The 27,754-nt window shown below is 38.1% G+C and overlaps 1 protein-coding gene across 9 annotated transcripts in view; it reads right to left on the bottom strand.

The window, feature by feature from the left end:
• Positions 1 to 27,754, bottom strand: part of MYO6 (myosin VI) — a 177,170-nt gene that overhangs the window by 82,212 nt on the left and 67,204 nt on the right. For all 9 annotated transcript variants that reach the window (XM_048845884.2, XM_048845886.2, XM_048845888.2 and 6 more), the window contains exons 8-13: positions 24,638 to 24,735; positions 23,408 to 23,572; positions 15,786 to 15,866; positions 12,229 to 12,409; positions 9,138 to 9,282; positions 1,737 to 1,894 (exon numbers count right to left, since the gene is read on the bottom strand). In XM_048845884.2, coding sequence (XP_048701841.2) covers positions 1,737 to 1,894; positions 9,138 to 9,282; positions 12,229 to 12,409; positions 15,786 to 15,866; positions 23,408 to 23,572; positions 24,638 to 24,735 — 828 coding nt within the window. The remainder of the gene's footprint in view (positions 1 to 1,736; positions 1,895 to 9,137; positions 9,283 to 12,228; positions 12,410 to 15,785; positions 15,867 to 23,407; positions 23,573 to 24,637; positions 24,736 to 27,754) is intronic.

The following is a 27,754-nucleotide window of genomic DNA, read 5'->3' as shown; positions in this document are numbered from 1 at the left end:
CAACGTGCAGACAGTTATATTTGATCTCACACTCTCCAATACAAGTTATTACTATTATACACAGCAAAAATGCAGCGGAAAAAGGACCTTATCTCCACACTACCACCCTGAAGCTACTTCACAGCACAGCCCTTACAAGAGCCATACCACCTGTGACTCCCCTGGCCATCACTGTGGTGGCTGATGTCCACACTACTCTCCTTCTGTTGGTGGCGTGCATCCTCAACAAGAGTGTGTCCACCAACTGAAGAGGGGAAGTGTGGGGGGCTGAGAGCCAGGGCTCATGGATCCCCGTGGAGAGATCAGCTGCCCCCTAGGCTCCCAGCTGGGAAGGGGGGGAGGAGCAGCCACGCAGACTTCTCACCTCGCTGGGTGGGGAGCCTCTAGGTAGCAGCTCGTCTGGGAATGGAGAGCTGGGGGGGGGGGGAAGCCAAACTCTAGCTACCTGGCTTTCTTGTCAATTTCACAGCTCCAGCATGGAGCTGTGAAATTGACAAGAAAACTGGTCAGCCAATGTAAGTAAGGCAGTGTCTACACAGACACTGCATCGCCCTAAATACGCCAGCATAAGCGCTAAGCCTCTTGTGGAGCTGGAGTTATTATGTGGGTGTAGTAGGGCACTTACATCAGCGGGACAAGGCAGTAGTGTGTACACTGACATAATTAGGTTGACGTAAGCTGCTTTATGTTAACCTAACTCTGTACTATAGACCAGGCCTGAGTCTCTTTTTCATCTGCATATCAGTCAGGATACTCCACTCTCCCTAAGATTGTATGAGAAACTGTAAGCACATTCGGTGCTGCTCGTGATCTCATTGGTTGTCCAGAACCAGACCCCACTCAAGGAAAAAGGAAGGCTTGGACAGCTCAGTATAGCTTTATACTAACATCTCTAAGGAGGAAGACTCCCCCCAGAATAGTGAGTAGTCAGTGCTGCTATTAAAACCAGAGAGGTCCATGGAAAGGCTGGGAAGGATCAGATTTTTATCAGTAAATACTGGTAAACGTTAGTTAAATTGATGAAAAAATACTGCTGTAGATAACAATCAAAATTTACACATAGGAAAAAGTAAGGAAAATGCTACTTAAGAACATGATTTAAAGACATTTACTTTGTATATTTTGAAATGTGATGTTGCCAATTTGTTTTAATAGTTATAAAACTTACTTTTTGACTCTCAACATCTACTGTCATTAAATAATTATTGTATGACCTCTCCCCCGCTAACTTCCCACATCTGTGAACCTTTAAATCAATTAAAATTGAAAATAATGCTTAAAAACAAACATCTATATTATCCACCAAAACTGTAAAAATCAAATTCTGCCAGGCCTAGTCTGGGAATTTTCTTGGACTCAAACTGCACAGGCTGGACAGAGCTACACACAGGAAAAAGTAGTGTCTGTGTAGACACTGCAGTGTTCTGAAGTCCAGTTTCAAACAAACAGACCTGTCCAGCTTCACATTCATGATTTAGAGATTCTGTTAACATCTTGAGAAACTCCCGTATACCTTCATATCCTAGAATAATCTGAATAGCGTCCACTCTAATATACCATTATACCTACCTACAGTGTGTGTACACATACACGAATGATAAAGGACAAGAGAATCCAAGAACTTTCTACCACAAAATCATGTATGAATAACTGCATCTCTGATAGCAGTAGAATAGGTAAACTATCTGGGAAACATGAAACTGGTAAAAAAAAAAAAAAAAAAAAAAAGCACTTACCAAAACCAGCTATATCTAGAACGCCAATGAAGAAAGAAGAGGTTTCAAATGGAAAACACTGGTTTACTCTGTTTACCACATGATCAAAAAGGTGACTATATACAGTTTTAGCCAACGCATCACGTGCATTATTTGCTTGTTCTACTTTCAGGGGTACCCTAGAAAACAAAGCAAAAAACAGAGACATCATTAAGTTTCAGAATCTTTTCACTGTTAAGCACTTGAGACTGCAAGGATGGAGGAAGAAGTCTTTTGCTTAAGGCACTGGACTAGAACCCTAAAAACCTGGGTTCTAGTCCCAGTTCAGATACAGCCTTCATATGTGATTTTGGGTAATTCAATCACTCTGAGCCTAACTACACTAGCTGTAAAACATAGATACATCTTCCCAACCTCATAGGAGCGTTGTGAAGATAAACTCAGACACCATAGCGATAAGTGCCATAGAAAAGCCAATAAAATAAATAAATACTCTTCAATGTAACAAAATATTCATCAGGTAACAAAATATTCATCAGCTGCCACCATGATGGTATCATGATTTCAATTTTGCTTTGTGTTTATTTATTTATTAATTACAGTTTACTATGCTTTTACAAAGACTAGGATATCAGTTTATCAGTAATGGGGGGGAGGTGCAAAACTGGACACAAATCGAAATATAAATGACATTTTGTTTATATGCTAAAAAAGGAATGGGTGTTTGCTTTTTTTTAATAGTCTGGAAAAGAAGAACATGTCCTTTGGCTTTTCTTCTTCTAACGATCAGCCTTTACACTCCAGTGTGCTTTTCCCAGCTTCACATTTTTTTCTTGGTTTTACCGTTTAAAAGTTGTTCATGACTTCAAATGTTAAGAAATACATGATCAAAAAAGGTTCCAAGCACATTGGGTAAATCTAAAGCCAGTTAGGTAAATCTATGTTTACATGTATTTTAAAATGTCTATTTACCATATTTTGGCTTTATGAAGCAGCTATCTAATCTCCTGAGAATGTAAGTCTTTTCAAAGCCCTTTGAAAGATTTACATATGAAAACTTATATAAGAATGAAGTATTATATCATCTGGACATCACAAAAATATAGAGAGACCTAGAGAAATCCATCATATAGTCAGATATTCATATGTGCAATAAGTTATACATTTATTGCTAGAAACCAGTGTACAACTAGATGTGTGGGAAGAGACATCTCAAACAAGGAAACTTTTAGCTTCAACAGAAGTCAAAATATGGAGAAATATTTTTAATATATTTTAATAAGGTTAAAAAAGAAAAAAGAAAAAAAAAACACCACACACGCGCAGGCTCCAGTCCTGCTGCCACTGAATCAAACTGCAAAACTCCCACTACCTCCAGTGGTGCAGGATCAGGCCCTTACAAGACCAAAATTTTGCATGGAAATGTTAAGCCCCCACCAAACATGCTGTAAACCTCTTTTAAGAGAAAATTAGAATACAATCTTGACAGAGCTTTGCTGATAATGGAATCTAATTTTTCTTAGCAGAACAACTACATGTCTGTGTTAAAAAAAAGATCAGGGATGAAGTGGGATGGACTGAACGGCTAAGGGCATTGGCAGTGGTGCTGGAACTAAGGGTGCTGGGGTTGCTGCCGCATCCCCTGGCTTGAAGTAGTAATAACAACCGCCAAATGCATGGTTTCCATGGTCTCCATCATCCGCACCCCTACTGCAAAAATTGTTCCAGCACGCCAGGGCTTTGGTATTCGAATATGGAGCTTTTCAAACAGACAAGAATCAACTTATCCCCTGCCCCTGCAGCCATCAGAACTAAAACATCTGCTGCTGACATCCACGTAAGAGGTCATGGTTTTCATAATTATGAAGCATTAACCACTACAGGGCTCTCTTTCAATTAGGGTTGAGAAGAACTGGCAGGTCAGAGTGAGAAAGCGTACACAGTGCAGCTGTCCATATTAAACTAGCTCTGTATACCCATAGCAGAGTTAGTCTCCTTTTACAAGCACTACATTCTCTTGGGAAAAAATATGTTTTCAAAGACAGTACTTCTAACATCGGAGATCACTTTCTATCATAAATGATAAATTAGGAAAGCAAAGACTCCATTCGTTATGGACAACTGGAGCTACATTACATTAGATAGTAATTAGCTTAACACACAATCTCTTCTTCCACTAAGTATCTCCTGATTTATCTTACGGTAACAAGTACTGACAGGAATCTTATCTTATAAATAGAGGCAAGGTACCTTTACATTCCCTTTTGATATATTTAAGAGATCAGTCTGGTAATCTTCACAACAATTCATGTCAACTGCAGTTCTCTTATATAATCCAGTATACCATATTTATTTAAGGATGTAATTGTTTTAGCTATAAAGTATGCAAACGGTTATAAAAAAACAGATGTTACATCATTAACACATGTAGCTAAGAAACTGCTAGGGTATTCATTCTATTAAATATATTAGAACTACTCAAGATTGAACTGGTGCAGCAATGTTAATTCCAGGACTGCACAAAACAACTATTGTGAGCACTTACTTCAGACAAAAGAAACCCATGGAAAGAGAGAAATCTGGTTCTACAAATGCATTTTCACAACTTAAAATGCACAAAAGAATTACTATATAGTGTCCTGACACTGCACTGAGATGATGGAATGTGGTTGGATAGTTATTAGGTACTGAGACAGAGTAATAATGCAATATCATCATACTACTTACTATCTTTCTTCCCTCCCAAACCCTCTTTCTCACATCCTGCTGAGCAGAAAGCGTAAGAGTTGGTTGCAAGGAAGGAAAGGAATTTTCCTTTTTCTTTCCACTTTATCCTTCCCTCCTCATTTTCCATACTTCTAGGAGAAAAGGAAATAATTCCCTCTCCCACATTTTCTGGCTTCTGGGATGCCAAAAGGAAGCATTTCCTACAATATGGGTTACTTGATTGATGCTCCCTATATCATGCTGTATAGGGAGACTTTTTTGTGATCCAAAAATCAGATCTAGATTGAGGAAGTAGTGCCAACTGCTTGGAGTTTGTGAACTCTAGGTTGTAAAAGACTGCTTTAAAAATATGACATGTGCCCCACAAAAAGTAAGCATAAAACACAGAATACATGCCGTCTCATGGATTAACATTGAGAAAAATTAAATCCTAATAACTGTTAGAATGAATAAGAAGAGAAATGATAAAATTACTACCCTTCCAAATGTATTTCCAAATGCATTTAAAGACAAGTATCATGAAAAGCATTTTGCACATATGGTACTACTCCAAGACTAAGCATAAGAAGCTAGAATGATAAAGTGTAAAATGTTTTCAAATGGTATCATCTTCTCCAAGAATATGACCTTGCACAGTTCTTGTCTCAAAGGATGCATGGAGGGAGAAAGGCTGAGTAACCAAAGATACCAAGGTGCATTAATTTTGAGAGGAATATCAAATTTTGTATCTGAACACATTATTTCTATCTGTAGATTTTCTGGATATGCATTGCAAGACATCAGCCATTGCTCTTTCAGGGAAGCTAACAAGGACAGATAAATTTAGTATCACTGACAAGTTCCCTTGGCATGTCCACTTCAGAATAGTATTTAATAAATCCATGAAGAGAGCATTTAACATCACCCTTCTTAATGACTCTATTGTGCACAGCAGAACATAGTGTTTGTTATGCTCTGAGCAGAGCTATTTCAGCTGAGCTATTTCTTCATTGTAACCTACTCATTCTCACATTCTTCAATTTTCACACATAAAACAGAAAGGGAGAAATCACAAACATTTTTAGGATTTGTGTTTCTTTAAATCTAGAAGAAAGCATTTTTTTAAATTATTGTAAGTATTAAACACAGGTTTAACTAATTATTTTTTAAACTATTTCACTGGTAAAACCTAGATATTTCATGAAAATCTAGTCACACTAATCTGCTTTCATTATAGATTCAATAAGGCACAAAGGAAAGAAGAGTTTGTTAGTGTGTGGTTTTCTTAGCTGAATAAGTTTAGAATAAGGCTGGAGCAGGGGGCTTAATTCAATGATTTCAGGTCTGCAGAGCTCTTCCTACTAATCCACAGAGTGGAATATTATGAAAACTAAGCAGTAAGAGATCTACTGGCATAACAGTATAGCCACTTAGGTTTGCGATCCTTTGAAATAGCACCTGTTAACATTGGGTCAGGGTTACCAATGAAAACTGCTAGTCAGAAAGAACATAGTAGACTCCTACCCCAAGAGGAGTATGCAGGTCTGGCATTTTAAAAAAAAATATTGGTCATTTTAGTTGTAAATTGAGCAAATTTGATCTGGCAAACCATTATTACAGTCATTTTTCAGAGAAGAAGAACCAAAGAGACATTGAGACAGCTTCCATATATGGAGAGGCTAAAAAGATTAGGATTGTTCATCTCAGAACAGAAACAACTAGGTGAGGATATGACCGAGGTCTATAAAATCATGAATGGTGTTGAAAAAGTAAATAGAAAATAAATTTGTTAGTCTCTAAGGTGCCACAAGTACTCCTTTTCTTTTTGCGGATACAGACTAACACGGCTACTACTCTGAAACCTAAATAGAAAAGTGTTATTTACCCTAACTATACTTCAGGGGGGGTCGACTGATGAAATTAATAGGAAGCAGGTTTAACACCTGCTTTGGGGGGGAGGGATAGCTCAAGGGTTTGAGCATTGGCCTGCTAAACCAGGGTTGTGAGTTCAATCCTCGAGGGGGCCATTTAGGGATCTGGGGCAAAAATTGGCGATTGGTCCTGCTTTGAGCAGGGGGTTGGACTAGATGACCTCCTGAGGTCCCTTCCAACCCTGATATTCTATGAACACAAACAAGAGGAAGTATTTTTGCACACTGAGTACAATTAACTGGCGCAGCTCATTGCCATGGGATGTTGTGATGGGCAAAATTATAGCAGGATTCAAAAAAAAGAACTAGGTAAGTTCATGGGGGGTCATCAATGGCTATTAGAGGTTCAGGAATTCATCCCCATGCTCGGGGCGACCCTTAATGTCTGACTGCCAAAAGCTGATCATTCCATAATTGCCCCTATTCTATACACTCCCCCTGAAGCTCTGGTACTGGCCACTGTTGGAGACAGGATACTGGGATAGATGGGCCTTTGGTGTGTACCAGTATGGCAGCTCTTATGTTCTTAAACATTTGAGGAAAGCTGGTCCTGTCTGCTCCAGAGGATTTAGAACACTCCTTCACAGATTCCCCCCCTTCGTATTTCCAACCCCATTTTAATTTTTACCGGCAGTGGCCATCTTGAAGTTCTCACTATTGAATCCCCTTCTCATGCACAATGACAAGCAGGATGAAGTGTTCACATCACTGCCTAAATATTCTGATTGTTTATTCCAGGTGTGGCCAAACTTACTGACCCTCCGAGCCGCATACAACAATCTTCAGAAGTTTGAGAGCCAGGATGCATCTGCTGGGGCTCGGGGCTTCAGCCCCGTGGGAGGCACCTAACAGGGTTTGGAGCTTCAGCCCTGCTCCTCTTGAAGCCCCAAGGTGACCCCCTACCCCGCTGGGCAGAAGCCCCTACCCCACCACCCTGCTGCAAGGCACAGAGGTCCCGAGCTCCCCCAGTCTGGTGCGGGAAGTGGGGAGAGGTTCCGCAAGCCACACTTTAACGGTAGCAGAGCTGCATGTGGCTCACGAGCAACAGTTTGGCCACCCCTGGTTTATTTTCACTAGAAATGAGAGGAAAGGCTACAAGTGAACTGCCATTTAGTATAATGCAGTAGTGGAAGAAAAAGATGGAGGCTAGAGCTTATACATATTGTGGGGTGCAGAATCAATCTTAACAGAGACCTAAAATACTGTATCAGCATTAGTATGGTTCAAGCCCGGAGACCATTCTAAATAGCCTTCAGTCGGGAAGCAGGCCTCAATGTTACCTACTTTAAAAAAAATCGCTACAGCAGTTCATACAGCAGACTTGCCTATATTCATATTGTGGTAAGCAACTCCATCCCTAAAGTTCAGAGTATGACCAGAGAAATGCCAGTGTTCCAAAGTGCTTTAAGATCAATTTTTCACCTATAAGTATGATATAATATAAATGTACATTAACTAACTTGCTGAGTGCTCAACTTAAACTCAAGACCATAGTGTGATACACCAAAGTCAAACCAAATTATTGCTCAAAAACATTTGCTATTTTGTATAGATGTACAACACTTATTCTATTTTTGCTATGACAATATTTAGTGCTATAAAATACAAAAAGATATCATAGTAATGAGTAACATTTTAAATCTCAAGTGATATAAATATTTAACAAAATCTATAACAACACTTTTAAAAGGAACTACTGATTTTTTAATGTGTTATTACTATTTACGCAAGTAAATTCATTAACCCTTTTAATGGCTAAAGCACATTTCTTTCCATTTTAGTTTGTCCTCTTGTTCTATTTTTCTAACATTCCTAATGAAACAAAAGCTAACTGTGCAGTTTTCTTTTAAGTCTTTGTTGATGCATATAAACAGCAGCTATATGCACAGTTCTGCGAACACCGTTTGCTGCAGTAGTTAACTGCTTAAACAGCAGAAGCTCAAACAAGTTACTGCTATACATTTACACTTAATCCTAACTTCATTGATACAGAAGTTTAAACAAAATTCAAAACTTAGTCAATTTTTATTTTTTAAAAATAATGACTTAATCATAATACTGTAGTACAATCACATTATCCTTCAAAATGAAAGCAAATACAAGAACACAGAAAGGCAACAGGTACATTTTAGATCATTTAGTAAAATCAAACTACTGTAACAACCACCACAAACAACCAGCACAACCAACATTACTTACAAGCTAATATTTTTCACTTCCATCTCCGTTCGCATCTTGAAAGGTGCTACACACTTTTAATTACTACTCTAAGTTTTCCCTTAACTTTTAAGTAATCATTGTTATGCTAAAATTGATTCAGTTTGTACTTAAAAGTGGTTAAGCACGGGCCTAAGAGCGTTTGCCCTTTCTCAAATGTACAAGCAAAGGGCTGAACTTCTAAACAATTTACTTCAGTGATGCTACTTATATTGTATTAAATATATATATCACTCATAATTGCTATTTTTGTTACACGGATAGTATCCAATTCCTACAGTTGAAGGTGGGGATGAGAGAATAAAAACTGCTGTGGTGGTAAGTATTTTATTTACTGTTTTCAAGCACTTTGGTATCAGGAAGTTGACTCTCTTATTAAAACAGTGAGAAAGACTGAGAAACCCTGCGTCAAAGTCCATGTTTCAGAGACTGTTTACAGACAAGCAGATGTGTGTTGAACAATGCAGGGCTGTTAATTAAAAAAAAAATCTATAATCACTTTTACAATTTATTTTTAAATGGGCTACTTTTGCATTTACAGCTGAACAGAGGAGTGTTCTGAACTTACTTTATAACCGTTCCTTTGGTGCCCCCTGCTGTTGTAAGCATGACTCTCGTGGTTAAGCTGACACGCAGATCATCCTGATCCAAACCTAGCAATTCTGCGCAGCATTCTAAAGACTGACTAGATTTGTTCTTCAGAATACATCCACCTAGAGCACAAGTTAAGAAAGATGTTACAACCAAAGCTAGCTGAGAGGACAATTAGTGACTACTTATTAAAAAAAAAAATTCAGAACTGTCGACTAATCAATATCCACCTTTACATTACTGATAATTTAGTGATTACATGCTATTTAATGAGATGTGCGACAGAAGTTTGAGGAGTACGAACAAGTCATATAGTATTACATTAGTATGACATTTTTGTATTCACAAATCCCCTTTTCACTATAATAGAAACCGCTCCAGTCTACAGGGTAGAGCAGAACAGGACATTAAAGAAAAAGAAACACTGCAACCTGAAGATCAGTTTTCCTAACCCACAGAATTCTTGACATCAAAGGATGCATTTCTTGGTTCCAAAAACTAAAGATATATAAAACTACCCTGCTCTTAAAGAAAGGATTCTCTCAGAATATAGAAAGAAAGAGTTGGAGAAATAAATGTTAATGTTTGATAATGTACTGTAGTTGTTTATACTCTTCCTAGTTAGTTGTTATACTGCTTTATTGTATATATTTTGATAGCTATTTTTGAAAGACTTTTTTAAAAGATTCCTGTGTTTGTAAATATTTCACCCATAATTTTGTTAGACTTGTAAGTATATTACATATCTCAGTTCTTATTTCACTTGATGGTTGTTGCCTTTAATTTCTGAAGCAGTTTTTCCCCACATGACATATAATAAATCAGACTTTACTTTCTTAGAAACATGGCACATAACATGATAACCCTGACATTAGTTAACCATAAACTTGTGTATGCTACACAAGAAAAATAAGGATTGACTTGGCAGAAATGACACTTGTTTCCCTTAAATGCTTTCTTTGACAAATGCACAGTGAAGGCCTTTCCAGCATTACAATGTTTCATGATGCTGTAAAGTGTAATTAGAGTAATACATTTTTAAGGCCAAACCTGTCTGAACTATAGCATTTCTCTTACAAAGACAACCAGTCTTGATTTAAAGATTTCCAAGCAAGAGAATCCACCATATCCTTAGGTAAATTGTTCCAACTGTTAATTACCTTCAGTGTTAAAAAATTATGCTTTATTTCTAATCTGAATTAGAATCTGCTCATAGACCCACAACAGTTAAGCAAGGCATTGAAATAATAATTAAAAAAAAAATCCAGCATTTTTCCAGAGTTAAGGTTTCTGTATCTTCAAAATTAAAATAAAGTGTTATTACTTTTTCCAGAAGCACAACCTTTTTATCCCTCATAACTCAAAAACTAAGGTGGAAATATTGTGAGGGTAATCACAAATGATGAAGAATCAGTGGAGGACTGCCTGAATACCTTAACTGTTCATTGACAGACAATAAAACATTTGAGTTCTTTAAAAGACTAGTGGGTTTGTGAAGAAATGTAATTCCTGGGAGTAAACTGGGCTCCACTGACACACCACTTTCAAACATAACTTTTATAAACCAAAAGATTTTGTCTGGAAATCCCCCAGCTTTCTGAAGCAGCAGCAAAAGTTTAAATCATGTTGGTATAAACACACTTCAGGAGTAGAGTCCTGATCCAGCAGAATATATTCGGCCCATCAAAGCTAGGCTACCTTTCTGCAAGTGTCAGCAAGTGTATTAGACACCTCTATGCGTATACCTAGGAGGAGGGAGAATGGGTGGGGCTTTTACTCACATTTAAAACTTTGAGCTCTTAAAGATCTTATTCTAGAAAACAGTTTGAATTGTAAGTTTAAATAAAAGACTCTGCCCTTCTATGTTCCCATCCATCCTCCGCACTCAGATATTCCATGCCGTTCCCAATCCCTGACAGTCCTGCTTCCATGTCTTCTGGCCTCTGCAACTCCCCCTTCCTCCCTACCTGTCTCCTTTCTTCACCCCACTCCACCATACATCCCATGCTCCTTCCCCTAAACAGGACCAAACAGCTCCTTACTACCCCCAGCCCACTGCCCATCTTTCCCAGCTTTCCCTTCTTTCACATTTTCCACACCCAATTCATGCCTGCAATCAGAAGCTAGTCAATTTACACTTATAAACCTCTAAAAATAATTTTAAACATTTCTCTACATGCTCATTCTAACAGATTTGTGCAAATATGGACCTGGTTATGCAGTAGCAGGAGGAGAGGAAGAGAAGAACAAGTTAAAACCACTATCTTGCCATCTTAGACATACACAGTTCCATATAGAGAATACTTCTATCCTGGACAAATTCAAAGCGTGTCAAGATTGGGGTTCTCTTAAGTCTCATCCATAAAACAGAGCAGCAATAAATAAATACATTTAAAGAAACAAGAAGGATAGCAAAATAGCAAACAGACCTAACAAAGTCTCGTAAGTTGCATAGTAAGATTATGAGTTTCCCAGTTGCTCCTTACTTCCCCTCCTCCAGCCTTCATGTACCTTCAATTTATATCTCTGCTCTAGTTAGCCCCCAACTACCCTCTTCCCTACCAATTGTAAGATTATAAAGCTGATTATATTACAGATCTTTTTAGTGCACCACTTTCTTCCTTCATCCCAAAATTACTAAAAGGAAGGTATTTCTCCTTACCAAAGTTAACAAAAAACCAGACTGCTGAGTTTCTAAGCCAAGACATGCTAGTGATAAGAGCCAAAATCAAGCTAGGAAATTTTTAAAAATTGAATGACAGGTAAATTTTCAAAACAGAGCTGTGCAAAATTTCTTTTCTGACTTGTACCAAAAACTTTCCAGGAAACCTGTTTCCTGAACAATTTCAGGGGGACTGTGTTAGTATATTTTTTGATGAAGTTAGAAAACAGGTCTTCAAAAGAAGATGAGGTTGATAATGGGCAGCTAGATTAACTTTAGCTATGGAGCAGATATTGAACAGGATTTTGTTTCAGAATGTAGGGTGCAGTTTACCTCAGTTAGTCGTCTAGTCAAAAAGCATTCACACCTTTTTAGAAGAAGCCTATAATAAAAAAATTCATCTAACCTGAAGTACTCCCAGCTTCCTCAAAATCAATATTTCCAAGGTGAAGGACACCGGCTACTACTCGGAAAAGATCAAGCTTCTCTTCATCATCCAAGCCAATCTTTTTCATTGCTGTGCACATTCTGTTGAAGTCTCCATGGTCATCTAGTAGAGGATCCTTCAGGGAACCTGCTTTTAGGTACTATTAAAGAGCAAGAAAAGCAGACAATTTAATCAAATGATTGAAAATAAATTGTAATTAATAATTTAGTTTATGAACAAGCAGCACAAAACATGCAAAAACAAAACAATAAACTATATAAAGGGATTAAAGATGTTACTATTTGCACATGCTTAAAAATACTATAACTTGCTTTCAAGTGTCCTTGGCTCTGAGAAAATTAACCAAACTTCAGAAGAGATCTAACAAAGTAGGAGAGTTTGACAGCTAGGGGAGGGGAAACAGGAAAACAAACGGTTCAGCAGCAGATAGCAAGGGTGATGGCAAAAAGCAGTTGTGAAAGGTTCAGTATATGAACTGGGGAGGAGTTCTAGTCTTTGACGGGGAAAGACAGGTTGAGGTGCTAATGACATCATTATGGGGATGACATTGACAGAAAGAAGAAGGGGATACAGGATGATTCAAAAATGGAAAAGAATGGGAGTCTTTCATTGGGTGGTTTACAAAAGTATACTAGTTTGCATTTCCTGCTCAGAAAAGTATATGTGTCTGTAGTGCTTTAAAGGTTAAAAGACACACACCCATTAAATATTATATTCAGCTTTGACTGGTTGTCTTGACACCAGAATGCCACAACTGTATTATTTCAGGGTGGGAGACAGTAAACAACTGCTTGCAGCCAAAAGGCTAAATCAAACATATACACAATTTTTAACTTTACAATTAAATTTTAAAATGCTTTAAATTGAAAAAGATGCCTAATTTAATTGAAAGAAGAGTCCATATAATAGCCTATAGTGAAAACACTTCTATTGTCATCTCAGAATAAAATAGTGCATGCATTTGAAAGATTCACGTCAAACAGTATTTAGACGCACACAAAAATTTAACTAAATTTTCTAATTAAGTAAAATGATCACCTCATCTTCCTGATAAGGAAAAGAAAAATAATTTAAACATTAATTCACTATTGAGCTATTTATATTAAAATATACAACAGGAATAAGTTTAATAAGTGACAGAGCAAAAACGACCATTGCCTATCTAAAAAGAACTTGGCAATACAATAGTTTCCAGTTAGATAGCTAGACTTGAGGTTCTAGTGTACTATGAAAAACTTGCCCTTTTCTATTACCCCTCAGTAAATACAACAAGGAGTACTTGTGGCACCTTATAGACTAACACATTTATTTGGGCATAAGCTTTTGTGGGCTAAAACCCACTTCATCAGATGCATGCAGTGGAAAATACAGTAGGAAAATATATATATATCAGTACATGAAAAGATGAGAGTTGCCTGACCAACTGGCGGGTTGAGACAATTATATTAAAGTGGGCTATTATCAACAGGCTGAACAAACACTTTTGTAGTAGTAATCTGCCAAGACTTATTTCAAACAGTTAACCAGAAGGTGGGAGTAACAGTAGGGGCAAATTAGCATGGAGAAATTAGGTTTTTGTTTTGTTTTAGTTCTTGGGTCACTACAAGAACTAAAAAACAAAACAAAAAACCCTAATTTCCCCATGCTAATTTGCCCCTACTGTTACTCCCACCTTCTTGTTAACTGTTTGAAATGAGCCACCCTGATTACCACTACAACAGTGATTGTTCATCCTGTTGATAATAGCCCACTTTAATCGAATTGTCTCAACCCCCCACTTGGTAAGGCAACTCCCATCTTTTCATGTACTGATATATATCTATAAAAATATCTCTTCCTACTGTATTTTCCACTCCATGCATGTGATGAAGTGGGTTTTAGCCCACGAAAGCTTATGCCCAAATAAATGTGTTAGTCTATAAGGTGCCACAAGTACTCCTTATTGTTTTTGCTGATACAGACTACAACGGCTACCACTCTGAAACCTGTCCTCAGTAAATAGTTTGCTATCCATTCCCAAAGAAATGTAGTTCTTCAAAGAAAAGGACATAATACTCAGTGGTATCATTTGTTTCACTACTTAGTGGTCAACATTCATTTCCAACATCATCTCTTCCTTTTAGTACATTTTAATTTAGACATTAACATTTGTTTCAAACTGAACTTTGGTATAAAAAATGCCCAAGAAAGAACAGTATTTCTATAGCTCAGCAGCACTCACAATGAACTGTTAGATTAAACATTTTCTTTGATTGGCTTAATTATCTGCCAAGACAGACATTCATGAGGATACCTTACAGCTTGGTGGTGGAAAGTCAAAATTTAACACTCCCTCTCACCCACAAAACTGTAATAAACCACTCCAGGGTGCAAAGTAATAGGGTATTGGTACATGAGTGGAATGCATTATCAGGCATTCAACTGAAAATCAAGCGCCTTGAGCCACCTGAGAAGTTCCGCAATAGTCTTGTTGAATTACCTGAAGTGTCTTACCTTTATTAGAACATCAGATCCAGTCATTTAAATTACTGTTTACAATGTAATTAGTTTATTTTTGTGGGGGAGGTGTGACATTTCACATGTTCTACTCAGAAATGCACTGTTCCCCTAGGAAAAATACTTCCTACTAGTAGGATAAGAGAAAACAGTTGAGAAAAAAAAGAGTGTGGTGAAGACAACGTGCTCTTCCTGGCGATTAAGTCATAATTGTGCTTAAAGAGTTGGTGTGTGGCTATGACACTACTAAAAGGGCCTAACCAGCCAGTGAGGTCATGGCTTTTGACACTCAGTGCCCCAAGTCACACTTCTAACTTAGTAACGACTATGAAATACAGAATTGTCCAAAACTTTACAACAGCACCAACAAGAGATTTTTTTTTTAAACTATGAAAGAGAATTCAATCTCAACTGGTTAAACTTTTTTGTGACAGAAAAAAGCTTTACTTGTATTTTCTGCTTATTGGTTTCTGCATCTAATTCATAGGAATATAATTAATTGTACAGTAATTCCAAATAATTCTCTGGGTAAATAGACCATACCCAGCTATTAACAAAAGCAAAGCAAAAAGGTTGTCAACAATCGTAAGTGGTGAATAAACAATGCTCTGCAAAGTATCACTGCTAAGAGAAGCAAGAATTTAAGATAACATTCTGTATAAGATATTTGTTTTGTCTCCCATTGAAGATCTGCTGAGTCATTAAGACAAATATCGGTATTAAAGTATGATAAAAATTAAAAAGCGATTTTTAAAATATTTTAGGGGTTACATTTTAGGCTATAAATTTACATTTTTGTTTTTAAGAAGTCTTTCCAGTATTGAACCTGAAATAAAGTATTAGTAACACTCCAAAACTAGAACTTTAAACATGCCAGCCAGTTCCCATTTAAACCTGTCAAGTAAGATGTGTAAAATGAATATTTCCTTTTATTCTAAACAAGTGTGACTGACATTTTTAACATGATCCGCATAAGACAGTAATTTGAAGTAATTGAAAATGTGGAAAATATACCATACCTCAGGACTTTTGCGGTTTTGCAAAATTTGCTTGTCCGTGTCTTTGGTAGCAAAGTACCTAGTGCAGCCACGATTTAAATACTACAACAGAAGGGGAAAATGCATGTTATATATAAATAAAATAAAACAAAACAGCAAGGAGATAATTAGCTAATGATTTAGTGCTTCAGTCCAATTACAGTATATCATACTAACCCAGAGGTGCACTACCTCTTCTAACTTCAACATATGACACCAATCACATACTATCAGGCATTCAGGATTACTTCCTTGAAAGCAATATCTTATTTATAACAATGGTATCACAGAATTGGAAGATGGGGAAAAAATTCTTATTTGAAAGTAATTTTATTCTAACAAAAGTACTTCTTGTAAGCAAACTGGGAAGACACAGTGAGAACTCATAAATGAACTATTAAATCAGACACAGCTATTAAACGGAACATCTTTGTGACTTGAAAGAGACATATAATTCCTAGACTTAACCTAGACATTTAGTACTGAATTAAATCAACCTGTATAAAACCTTGCAAGTAAGTAACAAAAGAAAAGGTGCTACTTCATAGAAAGCCAGCTGTCAGTTTCAGCATTTCAATTTTTCAGTACCAAGGTACATTCTGCAATATTAAGTACTCTTGTAAAACACCTCCAGTCAAGTCTAGTCTGTTCTCAAGTAAATTTAGTTTGGGTAACACACACGTCTCTTCAAAATTTTATAATACATATCTGGAATCTCTTAAAATGTATCTCCACACCAAAGAAATTAAGTGATACCTCAGCAAAACAAAAGCTAATACCGATGACGTACATCAGACACTGTGTGAAATTTCGCACCAAAGGGACACCTGCTGCTGGAGGAAAACAAGAGTTTATGCCCCATTTTAAAAAGCAAAACATATGAAGATGCAACTGGTAACTTCATAATGAACTGCTTTGAAAGATACAGGAAATGAAGCTCCAAATAAGGGGGAAATGGTTTATAACAGGACAAAATGTGTATTCCTACAGGTAGTAAACTCCACCCATAGATAACTGCAGTCAAGCTTGGTTTTTGGGAACTGCATTTGCCTTCCCATTTGTAGTCAGAAGCTGCAGGGGGCATTACATTATAAAAAAACAGTACTTACTAGCATTTTACATTTGCAAAGTGATGCACAAACTTTACCATAATTAATCCTCAGAGCACTGTTATGGAAATTGGTAAGTATTATCCTCAATGTTTACAAAGCTGCCAAGTTTCACACCGGTGAGAGAGACAAGCTTTCAAGCCACACACAAAAGATAGTCTCTCTCACCAACAGAAGTTGGTCCAAAAAAATTACCTCACCCACCTGGTCTCTCTAATATCCTGGGACCGAAATGGCTAGAACTACAACTACACTGCATGCTGTTTCACAGGTAAGACTATGTTTTAGTTGTGGGTATTTATAGTAAACGTCATGGACAGGGCGGGCAGTAAACAAGAATTCATGGCCTGTGACTTGTACTATATTCCCCTGACTAAACCTTGGGTGCTCTGAGGAGGGGGGCGGCCCAGGGATGCCACACCTGCTGGGGGGGTGGGGGGGAAGCGGTGGAGCGCGGCTGGGACTCCCGTTGCTGCTGAGGGTGAAGGGGGTTGGCGGGGCTGGCAGGCTCCCTACCTGGCTCCGTGCGGCTCCCCTGACGTGTCCCTCAAGCTCCTACACGGAGGTGAGGCCTCTCCACTGCTGCCTCCATCTCGAGCACCAGCTCCACAGCGCCCATTGGCTGGGAACCGCAGCCAATGGGAACTGCGGGGATGGCGCCTATGGGTGGAGACAGCGCACAGAGCCCACCTGTACAATACGTTTTAAAAATAGAAATGTTTCTCTATGCATTGAAACTCTTACGGAGTTGACCTCAGAAATAGTTTTGTAATTGAGAAAAAAAGTTACATGTTTACATGAATAGGACTTGAGGTTTCCAGTGGAAATCTTACAGATTTACAAAGTGAATGACTGTGGAATTTAATAGGTTTCCTATAAAGGAGAAGCTTAATCCAAACATAGTGGGTTTTATTATAAAACAAAGAACTCCAGTCAATACACAGATTAGGTTTAGGGCAAAAAGGTATTTTCAAAGCATATAATAAAAGACGACGATTAGGGGGTTTAGAGTTTAACTAGATTAAACACCAATGTGTCATTTTCTTCAACCTTCAGGGTATTTGTTATCCGCTATGATCCTCAATTATAAATAAAAAGGGATTGCATAATCGATGTGAGTCCTAAAAGGACTGACACTAGTTTGGGACCTCAATTTGTAATCCTGAAATCTGAGAGACTACTTATATAAAAATAGCCTTAATATTAAAATGAATTTCATGGAAAGAGATTTTTTACTTCAGCTTTTCTAAAATTATCATCTTAAATTTCTGTGATAACTGAAGAAAAGATGATGTACCTTAATCTCAAAGAAAAAGGGAGGAAGAGTTAAAATGTTACATTTGCTGTTTACACAAAGTGAATCTCTCTGACCATGTAAGTCATTATTTGAAAGCACTCAAATGAACATCTAAATAAAACAAACTATTCTGCAATTATGCAGACTGGTGAAAATAATCTTAACACATACTCAATGGAACAGAAACACCTGGGAGGCAATAATGTTTAAACAACATAACTTTAGTAGCAAACAGCAAATCAAATCAGTGTATAACCTGGTATAATTGCAAATAAAATAGCCAGTGTGATTCTAGGCACCTTAAATAAATACATCATCATAAAACAGTAAAGTAACAGCACTTCTGCATAGGCAGTGGTAGCAGCTGTTACCAGCACTGGACTCAGAAAGCTCAATTTTAAGCAGAACATAAATCTTGCCTCCACTTTCATAACTTTGCACAGGTTTGAGATTCAGCTCCTGGAGCAAACATGAACAGGTGGGGGGGGGGGGGGGGAGAACACAATAAAGAAGATAACTATGGAAAATTGTTTCCACATGATGTGAAAACAAATGGATTTGTTAAACAAAACACACCCGAAAACAAAAAACAAAAACAAAAAAATTTTTAGTCACCAGTATTTCTGGAGGGAAAAAATCTCATCCTAAAGAACAGAAGCTGTCTTTCCTCAGTTACCACACACTGAATGGGCTTCATACACAATAGATAAATTGAGTAACAACATCAGAAGAATCATAGGAAGAATTTGTAAAATGCAGAATAAAAAGCATTAAAAGTCTACTGCTATTCCTCGAGCCCAAGGAAGTACTTGATAAAGTAAAGGTCTTAAAAACACTGATATTAGAGATGGGGTTTTGAGACAAAATGAAGAACTGGATAAATATATTATGGGACACCACTTCCTCTGCCAGGATAAAAATTAAAATGTTCAGCTCTAAAGAATTTCATCCACAAAGAAGAATCAGACAAGGTTGTCCTCTATTCCCTTTCTTGCTAACCCTCTTCAACAATCTCATCAGAATAGAAGCATAGCAAGGAGTTACAGTTAATAAAACAGTTAATAAAACAGAACATAAAACTGTATTGTATGTGGATGATGTGCTATTAATGCTTACCAGTCCTGCATAATCTATTACTTTCTGAAAGAAATTCATGAGTTCAGTGATAAATCAGGCTACTAATACTAAATCTGAAGCATTAAATATAGGGCTTGAGTAATCTACAACTAAACAGCTACAAGATACATATGAATTTGTATAGACTAAACAAAGTACTTAAAAGAAAATATTTCTCCATCACCTACATGAATTTATTTTCCTCCCATTATTCCAAAAAATGATGTGCTGGATTGGAATAACCAACATTTGCAGGGGTGGAAACTACACCCACTACTGGCAAGTCCAACTCAACAGGGCCCAATTTCCACATGGCATAAGTTATTGATAGATCTAGCAGGTAGTGATGGAAAAAACGGAGAAGTAGCTAAGAACATATTATTTTGGAACAATGGGGAAATGTCTGGAGGAGATCCAAAACATTTTCTACCTGTGTTACCACTATGGAAAATTATTATAAAATACTTCACAAACAGTATCTCACTCCATTTAAGCGAAAAAATTATATAGAAAGGAGTCAACTTTAGATATGGGGGAATAAGGTCTGTATTATCATCTATATTACCATAGCACTCAGAAGCCCTAGTCATGGCACTGTACAAACACAGAAAAAAAAAAGACAGCTCCTGCACCAGAGATCTTACCATCTAAGTATAAGACAAGAGAAAGCAGATAAATACAGGCAGGACAATAAGAGAATACAAGGAAACAAGGAGACAATATGGGTCAGCATGAGACATCATGGCTGAGTTTTAAGGAGACTCTGAAGGAGAATAATAAGGTAGCTTTGCAGACATTTAGGGGGACTTCCTCCCAAGCATGAAGGACAGCATAGCAGAGCATGAAACTTGAAAATGAAACCAATGAGTATGGGATGCCAGCAGCATGGGCTGACTGGAGATGAGAATAGACATATGGGAGGCAATAGGTAGGTAGGGATATTCTACAAAAGGCCCTGAAAATGGAAAAAAAGCAGCTTATGTTTGATGCAATAGAGAAGGGGGAGCCAGTGAAGGGGGGACATGGTCAAACTGATGGGCTAGGACAATGATCTTTGCAGCAGCATTCTGAATGGATCTCAGCAGATTGCATGTGTCAAAATAAAAGACGATGATGTCCCAGGAGACAAGACAAGATAATGAAAGACTGGAGGAGCGTTTTAGCTTTGTGGGTGCATAAGAAAGGCCATATCTTAGAGATGTTATGCAGAAAAAATTGGGAAGATTTAAACTTAGCCTGGATGCGAGGAGAGAGAAAGGTCCAAGCTATGGGCCTGACAAACAAGCAGGATGAGGGTGTTTTTCACAACAGGTGAGAAAGGAGGTCATGTGGAACAAATATATTTTAGTTATGTTTAACTTAAATTGAGGGCTACACATCCATGAGGAGACGTCAGACAAACAGGCCAATATTTAAGTTTGGATAGAAGGAGAGAGGCCTGGGGTAGAGAAGTACATCCGTTAGACCTCAACACAAAGGTGATATACGAATTTATGTTTACAGATGAGATCATCCAGAGATAAGCTGTAGGAGGAGAAGAGAAAGGGTCCAAGGACAGAGTCCTATGGAAGTCCCATTGAAAGTTGGAGAGGGGATGAGGAGGATCCTCTAAAGGACATGCTGAAGGAGCATTTCAAGAGGTAGGAGGAGAACCAGGAGAGGACAGAGTCACAGAAACCAAGGGAGCACAAAATTTCCAAAAGAAGAAGATGGTCAGTGGTGTTGAAGGCAGCTGACAGATCGAAGATAAGGATGGAATGCTGGTTCTGAGCTTGAGCCTTTGGTGAGAGCAGTTTCAATGGAGTACAAGGGGAGGAAAACAGACTGGAGATGGTCTAGAATAGGATCAGAGGAAAGAAACTCCTTTTTGACAATTGCAGACAGTACATTCAATAAGGGTGACGAGGCAGTAGTCCGAGAGGCAAGTAGGGTCAAGATGGTGGCTTTGGGGGATTTATTTAAGCCGGGGGAGACTAGAGCATGTTTGTATTTTGAGGGGAAAAGCTGGAGGAGAGAGAGAGGTTAAGGAGAAGAGTAAGGAAATGGATGAGAGTAGGTCAGAGAGAGATCAGGGGATGGGATGGGGTCACTTGGTCAAGTGGAGAGGTTAGAGGAAGAGGGCAGTAAAGAAGCCTCTGTCACAAGGAGGCTAATAAAAGCATTGTAAGAGGGGAAATGAAGGCAAGCCAAGGGGATGGGATTTTGTGTGTTATATTTTGCCATTTGACTCAGGGAAGAAATTGGCAAGGTCCTGTGCAGAGAGGAGGATGGAGGCAACAAGAAGGGAGGGTTGGAGCAATGAGTCAAAGACAATGAAAAGGCATCTGGGACTGCAGGAATGGGACTCAAGCTGGAGTAGTAGAGATATCTACCTAGGAAAATGGCAGAATTGAAGGAGGAAAAATCATATTTGTAGTAGAGGAAATCAGCCTGATTACAGGATTCCTCCAATGACACACTGCCACATGCAAGGAGGAGCAGAGAAAGCAGATGTTGGGAGAAAGCAGGGCAGACCTTACAATGAGGGAGAGATGGCCTAAAGAGTCCAGGGAGGGGGGGAGTGAAGCATACAAAGAATCAACAACCACAGTGAGGGAAAAAAGAGAAAAGAGGACAGGGCTGAGAGCAGAAGAGAAGTCATCAACACTGATTTACTGGAGATCATGGAAAGGCCAACTGACAGGTTATGGGGTAGGGGGAGATCATGAGGATGATCAGAGAGGGAAACTCAGCAACAGAGAGATTAGAAAGAAAGCAGTGCTTGGTGAAGATTAAGTCAAGTGAACAGCCCTTTGGCTGAGTGGGAGAGTTGAACCAGGGCTGCGGATCAACTGAAGAAGTGAGGGCGAGGAAGTGTGCAGTTGAAGAGTTGGATGCGTCAGCAACATGGAAACTGAGGTCACAGACGACGAGTGTGGGAGATAAGGAGAGGGGAAAAAAGAGCCAGGAGTTGAAATCAGAGAGGAATGCTGACAGTAGATGACAGGATCATGGAGTGGAAGGAGAGTCAGATGCAGTATGACTGGAAGCAGCAGGAGCGGGGGAGAAGCCCAACACCCCACCACAGTCTGGTCCAGAGCAGAAGTATTGGAGAAGAAATCTCTGGCAGATGCATCAGCTGTAGAGGAGTGTCACATGAATGGATCCTGATCTCTTTGAGAGCCAGGAACTGGAAGGAGTGAGATATAAAGAGGTCATGGATAGCTGAAATATTTTTAGAAATGGGAGTGGGCAATCCAGAGACAGAAAGAGAAGGGAGGAAGGATGGGAGAAAGAAGGGGATTATTGGCAGGAGGTTAGGTGGCATGAGAGGGATTAAGATGGTGGCAGGAATGGATATGGGAGGCGGAGACTGTGCGGGTGAAAGGAGCGGCAGGGTTGGGGTAAATGTCAACAGAATTTAGGAAGATGCCATGGATGTGGGACCTAGATTTATGTTGGTGGAAGGAGATCAGGATGGAGAAGGGAAGATGAGTGGGTGGAGCTGGTGGGAACTAGGTGGGGATGAGAATACACAGGAAGGGGAGACAAAACCAAAGAAATGGGGGTACAGGGGGAGAGAAAGGATGCGATTTCCTGGACCTGTCTGCATATATAATACAATTCCCTGAGATAACAGCATTTTGGAGGAAAATAAGTATAAATTGTCAAGACAACTGAAGTTAGGTTACCCATAGAACCCATAGTTGATTCCATTAGGTTACAGTCCTAAGGAAGGATCACTGATAAAATCAATACTACAAGCCAGATGTGTAATAGCTCATTTTTGTAAAAGCACAAAAATTCCCCAAGATTATGGCATGGAGAAATAAAGTATGGGAAATCCTTTAAACAGAAAAATGGTAGACAGCCTTATATTAGTATCAAGTAGATTTTATAATAAATGGTTATAATAAATGAATAAATAAATACACAAGAGTAAGAGATTAACACTACATATTGGTCTTTTAAAGGTAACAAATAGAGATGCTGAATAAGATTTGTTGACATTTGTTTGAAGAGTTCATGTATGTTAATAATAAGATAAAAAGATTTAAAAAAACCCAAAAAACCCAAAAAACCAAAAGCAGCAGCAAACTCACCCTAAAGTTATCTGGAGAACTTAAATACAGCTTTTGCCTAATATCTTCAGGAGCACCTGCACAAAGCCTGTAAAATATGTGGTAATTCCTCTCCTCTTTGCCTTGCACACAGATCCTGGATTTCTCCAGAAGATAATGTGATACAAATCCACCAACCACCAAATTCTAGAAGGAAGAAAAACAATTATGTTTTTAATCATCCAAGAAATACAGACATCTAAAAATATATCTGCTTGGTCTGATCAAGAGTGTTGCAACATGGCCTGTTCTCTGTAAGTACCAAAGGATGGCCACTACCAGGCAATAGATGAAAACATTTCCTTAGATACTAATATATATTTAAAGCTATTTTTAAAACACAAAATTAAAATAAAACTTTTGTTAAACTGTATAGTTACAGGCATTTTTGGCACAAAAAACTCAGTCCAACAGTAGGATTTCAGTCAGCTCCAAAATACCTGATATAGATATTAGGGTCCAAATTTTCATACAGACACACAAAAAAATTTATCCCCATTTAGATGTGCAAATCCCCAAATGTACGCATGTAATGCATACACACACCTATACATAATGTGCAATATTTACTTTTGCACACGTATCAGAAGAAGTGTGCGCCAAAACCTGGTTAAAATCTGTTAACGGTACATTTTTAAATGTAGAAAAGGATCATTTTTGTAAATTAAAATAACATTCCATCAGTTTGGCCCCACAGTTTGCCAGTATTGACATGGTAAGGAGTGGCTTCAGTTCTCTTTTTCAAGAATTACAGAATACAACTTTTCCCTTGAGTCTGGTAAGCAAGGTAACCGTTGCTTAAACTCATCCTACTTCTGGTCTGGTATATCTGTTCCCAGGCAACGGTTGAATGCCATAATTGCAGCCACTTGAAAATGTAAAGAGATTAACATTTTAATTGGGGAAAAATATAGCACTTCTAGGAAGAGTGGGGTGACAGAGAGGATCCTCAACCCTCCATATCAGAGTTTCTCAACCTTTTTGATACCAGGGACCGGCTTGCTTTCTTCCATAATTGTGTCAGGGAGATCTTAAGGACCAGTGCCAATCCACGGATAGGTCATTGAAAAGCGCTGCTGTATATGCATCAACAACGACTCAGGATGAACAGAGATTACATATTCACATGATAGGAGGGTGCCACCCACCAAAAATCTATGCCACCAAACAAAACCCACCACTGAATACTAACTACAAACAAAGTACTCATACCTTTTCATTGAAGTGGATTTCTACAAATTTTCCAAAACGACTGCTATTGTTGTTGCGAACAGTCTTTGCATTTCCAAAGGCTTCTAAGAGTGGATTGGCTGTTTAAAAATAAGAGATTTCAAAATTTGATTCAAAGAAGACTAGCAAAAAAAACAAAAACAAGACTTCACATCACTTTACAGTTACGATAACTAATTACTCGAAGTAACTACTGAGGATGACATTTGAAAGTTGAATACGTCTTACCCCTTAGAAATAAAATTAACATGAAAAATAGCACTTTTTTTTCAGATTGTACTGAATCTATTGTGGAAGCAATTTGTAATACAAACTTTAAATATTTTACACCAGGTGCAATTCCTGAATCTGAATGATAAAATATTTGAAAAATGATTCAGCTAGTATTTTCCTAAAGAAAACTGGGTAAACAACCATAAACAAAATATAAAATATGATGGACAATTTGAGCTCCAGGTGGATTGCCCCAAAATTCAACTAATTTTCCCATCTATTCCTCAGGCAAAAGCATGAATAAGTACATTATGAGGTGAACACTATGCACAGTTACATTAATAAGGGGGGAACCAAGAGCTGTTCTCTAAGAAAACCCAGCATCTATCCCAACAACATTTAATTTTAAGGACTTAAAACTGCTGTTAGAATGGTGCATACTGACACCTGGAATGCCTGCAGATACACAATGAAAGACAGTGCTGACTTTGGAGAAAAGACTTGGAGGGTGCCTCCTATCACTGAAGTCCACCAAGCAGGTGGCCACATTCTGCAGTAGCTGTAGCTCCCAGTCCTCAATAATAGCTCCATCCAGAATGCATCACAATAATTCAGTGCATACATATTGAACATGCACCATTTAAGCACAGTTTAAAATTTATCCAGCTGTGCAGCACAGTGCTTCTAAAAAACATAATTTTGCTAGCTAGCAAAAGCAGCAGTAGCAGGCTTAGCAAAACTGTTTCCACATTTTGTCTATCAGAAATCATAGAAAACTATATTTAAGGAACTGCTGACAACCTACAGTGACAGACTGACAATATCCTGAAGAAACCTTATGGAGTTGAGATAAAGTTTACTGAATTAAGGTTTATTGAATTAGGTTAATACCTTTGGGGTACATTGTTTTAAAATGTAAATGTGTATGTATTATTGTGGCTTTGTATGTACCTTCTCTAGCAGGAGGGGGATGGTAACGTACTTTCTCTGTTATCAGCAGAAGCCACCCTCTCGGAGAGGCATGCATAAAGTTCAAACTGGATTCTCCAGGGACCAATAAAGAGAGGATTTTTGGATAAGTAGCCTGGTTTTAAACTGGCTCAGGGCCTTCTTCTTGATCCATGCAGGGTCCAATCCTTAGGGCAGGTTTGGAAGGACTGGTCCTACTGAAGCCTCTGAAGATTATGTGCTTGTTCTAAGCTGAAACTGTGACAAATTTATAACTACAAGGAACCACTTTGGGTGGGAATTGGAAATATCCCTGCCAGAATCCATGTTAGGGTTGCGATTAACCCTGGTAAGCTTATTAGCATGCCGGCAGGGTTTTTTTTATTGTTTTTAATGTTTTCTCTGTAACACTTTTATCTTAGGAGTAAAATAGGCTTACATAGAAAGAACTGTGTGGTAACTTATAATTGTTGACAATCAGTCTTATCAGTCTCTGAAGAGAAAGCAAGCAGGTGTGCTCAGGCAGCCAGGATCTGCTGGGAATAACACAGTGAAGGCAGGGAACAGTGGAGACTGGAAATTCCCCAGTCAGAAAGGGTGACATATGGTTCTCCACTCAAAAAGGCAATGGCTGGGGAGCTGGAAGCCTGGGTGCCCTGGCTGGGCCGCTGAGAGGAAATACAGGTGTAGTTGCCCTGAACTGTGATACATGCCTTCACCTTAAAATTGAACTCCATTAAAACTAAAGCAATTCAGTAAGAACTGTTCCCCAGATTTAAAGCCTATTGAAATTATCTACAAATCTGATGCTACTAACATTAAAAGGTTATCAATAGGAAATCCACAATAGTAAGATAAATTAAGGATGATAAAGTGTCAGTCCTTCCTTGGAATTTTGTTTTTTGTTATTCAAAATTACAAACTGATGGTTAAACTTCTTAATTTGGCTTTCTTAACAGTTGTTATAAACAAAAAAATAGTCTTTCAAGTTTATGAGATTTGAAAATCTGGGCTTCAAAGCTGCTACCTTAATAATAAATACTTATTGAAGAACTGTTAAAAATAGCTTAAGTAATATTTACAGAAATGTGGATTATTGAATAAAAAGGTGACCAGAAGTTTTTCAGATCAGTTACAGGTTCTCCTAACAATACAGCTGTTGTGAGCATGCTTGTTAAGAAGGTGTTTACAATTATTTCACAGCTTTTTCCAAGAATACCTACAGGTACCAATCAACATTATGGAATGCAGCTTCAGGCATTATGTCCAACTGTCAGTCACTTTCTGAGATCCTACGGCACATAAGGTGGATTTGGATGTTTATATACCCAGCTGAAATTCAGCAATATCATGCTTATTATACCATATCTACAAAAACAAAAAATGAAAGCCTGCTCTATTTCTCTGAACAAGATATAATGGCTAGAAGTTGAAGCTAGATAAATTTAGACTAGAAATAAGGTGTAAATTTTTAACAGTGAGGATTATTAACCATTGGAACAACTTAATAAGGATTGTGGTAGATTCTTCTTCATTAGAAATTTGTAAATCAAAATCGGATATTTTTCTAAAAGATATACTCTAATTCAGGGAAGTCTTGTGGCATAATTACGCAGACTAGATAATCACATTGGTTCCCCTTCTGGCCTTATAATGTATTAATATGACAAATTTAAATCCAATAAAGATGACATGGAAGTAGTATTCAGGATGAGTTACTTTATGACATATACAAATTAACATGGCAGAAAGATTAATTGGAGAAACCTTATTCTTGAAAATTGGTTCTGTGTTTCCTCCCAATTTTGAGCAAAACAAAACAAAACACGCCATTCCACTAAAAGCCACTGTTGTCAATGATGATCTAACTGCCCCTACACGTATGAAACCAAATAAGGCCCCACAAGTTTAATGTCATGCACTTGCTTATGCATTTTC

This window comes from Caretta caretta, chromosome 3, assembly GCF_965140235.1.
Source record: "Caretta caretta isolate rCarCar2 chromosome 3, rCarCar1.hap1, whole genome shotgun sequence".
Lineage (NCBI taxonomy): Eukaryota > Metazoa > Chordata > Testudines > Cheloniidae > Caretta > Caretta caretta.
The sequence above is the reverse complement of the archived record's forward strand: the minus strand, read 5'-3'. Positions and strand labels throughout refer to the sequence as shown.